The sequence below is a fragment of the Hesperophylax consimilis genome, chromosome 26, assembly GCF_061612785.1.
Source record: "Hesperophylax consimilis isolate HC1 chromosome 26, BYU_Hcon_1.0, whole genome shotgun sequence".
In the NCBI taxonomy this organism is placed as follows: domain Eukaryota; kingdom Metazoa; phylum Arthropoda; class Insecta; order Trichoptera; family Limnephilidae; genus Hesperophylax; species Hesperophylax consimilis.
In genome coordinates this window covers 3945701-3951504 of record NC_142861.1, presented here as the reverse complement: position 1 = coordinate 3951504, position 5804 = coordinate 3945701, and the positions used below count along the sequence as shown (strand labels likewise).

At 36.8% G+C, this 5804-nt stretch overlaps 1 protein-coding gene across 1 annotated transcript; it reads left to right on the top strand.

Moving 5' to 3' along the window:
* The first annotated feature begins 433 nt into the window (after window positions 1–433).
* Window positions 434–3415, top strand: LOC149411005 (uncharacterized). Its single transcript, XM_089647239.1, has one exon. The coding sequence runs from the start codon at window positions 816–818 to the stop codon at window positions 2895–2897; it is 2082 nt and encodes a 693-aa protein (XP_089503365.1). The 5' UTR covers window positions 434–815; the 3' UTR covers window positions 2898–3415.
* The last annotated feature ends 2389 nt before the right edge of the window (window positions 3416–5804 follow it).

Sequence of the window (5804 nt, the reverse complement as noted above, 5' to 3'; positions counted from 1 at the left end):
AAAAGGATGCTACTTGAAAATAATGCAGCAAATTGAGCAACAGATTGATATTTATTTTAAGTAATAACATATTAGTATTTATCTTGAATAAGTGTATAAAAAGCAACATGAGAAAATGGTTGAAAAAAAATAATCTTAAAATACAAAATTAGTATATATATACTACCTACCGTTTTTTAAAAAAAGTATTTGGAATATATCTGCTTTAATATCGTCCGATTTTGTCCCCGTGTGTGTACGTGATTCGCACCAAAAGTTGGTAGAATGTAAGAGTCTATTTAGAGTTGGTTGGGATGTGGGTACATTTTTGCTTCCAAGATTGGCATTCATTCATTCATTCAACCCGAAAAAAAAATTCAATTCAAATAAATGTATTTAAAAATACACATTCGCGCTATAATTTCGCGAATCATACCTGACTATTCATATCTGATCACCAAACACGGCAAAAGCCAATATTTCAAGCAACATCAAAATTAAAAACTGAATAAAAGTATTTTGGTGAGTGACGAATTAACATTTTTGGTTCGAGTATATTTGCGAAACATACAGTTATACATAATTGTGAATTAATTTTGCATGTTGAGTATAAAATAAACCAGTTAAGTTCCATCACCCATCTAAAAAAAATCTTATGGTAAAAAATTACAAATCACTCATCTAAAAATATTTTTGATCTTATCGTGAAATCTTCTATGGAAAACTACTGTCACAACAAAATAATAAGAAAGCGAGCGCTTTGCAAATCTAACTTGTCGGTGTTCGAAACATAGTGCAGTTCGCAGCCCAAATACTCGGATTTTAATAAACCAACGATGATGAGACTAAAGGAATTAAGTCACACGACGCTGCTGATGAAATTAAACGAGTTGTTTTGTTGCAGCTGGTCGGAAGACGATAAATTTTACGTGATTACGAACAACGGTCTGGATGTATTTCATCTGAAGCCGAACCCCGAGAGTAAGCTCGAAGAACTAAGTTTCAATCGATCATTTATATTTCCCTTGCAGTACTACCCCTCGGAGCACGCCGGCTTCGACGAATCCATAATCCAACAGCTTTCGAGGGATGAATTGTCTACCATCTTGTACGACCCGCTGCTGGTGCCACGGTTGAAGGTTGCCAGCGAAACGCCGCTGTACTTCATCAAGGCCATCTGGTCTACCTCCAGGATCGTGCCCAGCGAGAACTGCGCCCTCGCTCTGCTCACCTCAGTGGGAGGGGCCACTCTGTGGATGTACAAGACCAACACATGGAGCGTGCTTGTGGACATCTCCAACCTCATCCTCCTACACCTCAAGGGGAAAGACCTCATCGTGCCCCTCGCTTTGGGCAGCCCGAATTACATGGCCAAGTTCCAGGAACAGTGCTACAAACTTGCTACTTCCGCCATCGCGTGGAGCAGCTTTTACCAATTCAATAACGAAAACTTCGTTTTCTTCACTACCATACAAAAGAATGGTGATGTTTACGTTTGGAAAGTGAAACCGGATAACGTACTGGACGTCACGCTGCAGGCAGAATTGGAAGTGCTACACGAAAGTAAATTAATAAATGTTAGCTCAGCTCTCTGGATAGCGATATCTCAGTTTAGATGTGTGCTAGTGTTAGGAACCACCAAGGGAATGGTGTTCTGTTTGCATTTTGATATCGACCCGGATTTCAAGCTGAAATACTCCAGAACCGTGGAAGTTTGGCAGGATGAAGACAACATCAAAGTCACTCAGATGCTTTCAACATGGATCGGACCACAAATCTGCATCGTGGTTATTAAGGGTTCGTTCTTTATCGGCATCCTGATCACCCAGGACGGGGAAGTAGTAAATACGGCTCACAAACATCTGGACAATCTGAATATAACAGGTGTTCAGGAAATAGACTACTTAGAATTTGCAGTGTCCACCATGACTGGGGTAACACGCACCCTGACCTTGGGGCAGATCTGCGACGACTACAACTTGCACATCTCCGACTCGATGGTGGACACGGATCTGAACTACAGCCGCTGGGCCCAATACGGCATGTGCACCTCCAAGAAGAGCGCTATCTGGGTTTCCTGTCTGAATCCTTGCAAATCCATGCAGAGGGAGTTTGGCAAGAGCTGCTCTCGCATTGTGTTTTCGCACCCGGCCCACTTGGACCCCATGGCTCACATCCACAACAACAAGTCCGAACTGCTAACCAACATCTGGGATTTGATGGAACTAGCCCGAGTGCTGATGCTTAAGAATAACAAAGTGATCCCCAACAACTGGATGATGCAATGGAACAATGAAATGACAGACTACCAACTGAAGGTCTGTCTTTGGATCACCTTCATGGCACACCTTGTGCAGGAGGCCACGGAGAAGGTGAAGAAGATCAGAGAGGTGATACTGTGTCGCCACGTGGAGCGCAGCCTCCCATTGCTCGTGCTCAAGCAATACAAGGAAGGACTGAGCGATTTTGAAGAAGTTTCCGCTAAATGTATGGTTAACTATTTAAAATACTGCAACAAGACATTTAGGAAGGGCGAGCTAGGTCCGTATCTGGAAAGGATCCAGAGCAGTCTGTACCCACTGATCCCCGAGGAATCGGACATCCTGTGCGACTGGTGCCAGGAGCCACTGGAGAACGTCAGCTGCTCTCAGGGACACCCGCGCCAGTGGTGCTGTGTCACTCTACAGAATGTGGATGATGGAGAGTGCCTGGGGTGCAACGTGTGCGGCTGTGGCGCGCACGCCGAGCTGGTGGACCAGAGCCCCACCTGCACCTTCTGCGACACCTACATGCAGACCAACTTCCTCTCTGCCAAGCCACTCGCCCCAGAAGACAAACCCGAGGAAGTGGTGAAGACGCTGGTGGAGGAGATGGAGACCGGAGCTACCAGCATCACCACCGACACCACTACCGAGTAAACCCTTCAACCTAACAACTAATCCTGTACATATGGATATGTATAATGGCACGCCCTGAGTTATCGCTGGACTGGTAAAGATCTGCAGACTGTTTATCATTTCTTTATGTTTAAACTACTTATTGGCATTTTGGTCTGGATGTTGTGACTGTTATTCCATGTTATTGTTACGTTTAAACCTTTCACAAATAATTTTGCATTTTTGTAAAAGAATATTATTACAAAACATTGAATGTTTTAATAGTTCGCAGAAAAGAAATCCATTTCAATTTCCGCCTTTTTATATAATATGTTACTCGTACCGTTATAGTTGTCTTTTAATATTATTTTATTTCTAATAACCTATGTATTTGATGTGATAAATTTATCTTGTAGGCTAAGTAAATGAAATAGTTCACTATTTATACTACATATATTGAGTTAAGCACAATGACAAAGTCAGATAACATTATATTTATTACTAATTAATTGTTATGTAGCGTAATAAAGATGAAAGAGAAAACAGGGACAAGCGCATTTTATTTTATAACACTTTGCATTAGTTAGATAATAATTATGAATTTAAAAAAATTAAGAATGAGAAGTAAGAATTTCATTTTCCGGAAGCGGAAATAATGAATTTTATTAGCTATTTCGTAAAAAAAATTGATAATTTGACTTCTTTTCTTCACGCCATGTAATAATACATAATAATAATAATACATAAAAGTTTTAAAATAGTTTTTTTTTTGGCTACTTTTCAATTACTTATTTCTTAATTAAACTTAAACTAAGAACCCGTTTAATGATCATATTTTGGGTTAAATAAGAGATGTGAAAAAACTAACCATAAATTTTCGCATCAATAACAATGGCCGCCAAGTGAACAATTGACTTTAATTTGATCGAAATAACTATTAAATGCATTATTTTCTATTTCCGGAAACTGAAATACCTCTCATTATTATCTAAATCCTACAAAGTGTTTTTTTTTATTTAAAAAATGTGAATTAAGAGTGTCCCTGTTTTCCAAGAACTATTATATATATAATTGACAAAAAAAAGATTTATGTATGTAATCCAAAAATATCCAACATAATATAAATGCAGTTTATTTGTTATGCTAAAAAACATAATATTGTGACTAAATTAGTTGTGATAGTGTCTTTTTTTATAGATTTTTCTCAATATTTGAATGTGTTTAATTTTGAAAGTATAATTTACTAAACAAAAGAAGTTACTCTGACAGGTGGAATTATGAAGAAAAAAAAACTAAGGTTTTGTTTACTATAATATGATGGGTTCCCAAAAGGGTGACCGGGTATCTCATCAAAATGACAATTCAACACTCCTACAAGAACTAGGTTAAATAGCTTACATGGGTAACTATTTAACCTAGTTTTTGTTTCATCACTTTTCATTATATTTTTTCTCTATATTACTTTTTAACCTCTCAGACATAGAATTTTATTTATTATGTGTCCCTTTGAGAACTGTTAAAATGTGATAATTTTTGTGTTATTTACGAGTTTTACTAAAATCTTCATAACTCACGTTTTGGGAAACATAGCCTCATTCTAAAAAATGTTTTGGAAAGATTATGAAATTCACTATCGCATTGTGTTGTTATACGTAAATATTTGCGTTTCTAAATACACGGTGTCCGGAAACTCGTAGTACAAGCGGGAAACTGGAGAATCTACACCACATGGGGAACCCAAAAAAACATAAAGTTTTTTGATTTGAGCATTTTCAAAAAAAAAAAAAACCAAAAAAATATATTTTTCGGCTATTTTAGGGTTAAAGTTTTTTCTGGTGTTTAGGGTTGAATAACAGATGTTTTAACCCTGCAGAGCAGAAATATTTTATGATTACACCGGGTTAAATGAAGGGTGATTTCAAAATAATGCTTCAAATCCGAGTTTCTTCATTTGTTTTACTTTCAAATAGTTTTAATTAGTTGGGTACTTTGATCTTCAGTAATAATTTATAAGAATTTGATTAAAAAAAAAAAAAAAAAAATCAACTTCAAACTCGATTTACTCGATAACGAAAGCTCAAATACAAAAAAAATATACTACAAAATCGACTCCAAATGTGATGTATATTCACCAGTTTCCCGCTTGTACTACGAGTTTCCGGACACCCTGTATACATTTTATGAAAATGTCAAAAATATGTAGAAATCGCTTACCATTATTTCAAAGCCTTGAAAAATGTACCTTTTTCTGAGTACCATAAAGGAATAACACTTGATATATTGAAGAAATATATTTAAAAACTATTAGTCACCTCAAAATATTAACCGTCCAAACTAAAATATTTTTAATAAATTATTTAGAAACGCAATAAATTATTAACGAACATCTTGACAGTTTCAATCGGCTTAGATAATGCACCTCTAAGTTCCATAGATATTCTTGAATACAGACGCATAGCGTTATTCATTATCGATACTATGTTTTTTAAATCATGGCAATCCGTATACTAGTGATGGAAATAAATCAATTTTTGTAAAATCTCGCGCGTTTACGTGAAAAGACGTTCTAATGTCTTGACCGCTATTATCATATTTACGTCTTTTGACGTTCTAATGTTCTGAGTGGTTAAAGGTGTGTTTAATTGTCATTTTGATGAAATATCATGGAACCACCCAAAAGAAACCGATTTGACGTTGCGGGGCCGTTTGTGTTTGTAGTACCGGGTTCTGTTAGTATGCCAAGCACTGCGCTGGACATAGTTGACAAATGACTCAAATTTTTTATTGATTTTATTGCTAATTACAGCGCTATGAATAAGACCCCAAATTGCTAATTCACCTCGCCCCAAAAAAGCTTGTCAAGCGAGATCAAACAATGACAGTGAGATCAAGATAATGCTGACTTGTTTTTTCGATGTAAGAGGAGTCATCCATTCAGAGTTTGTTCCT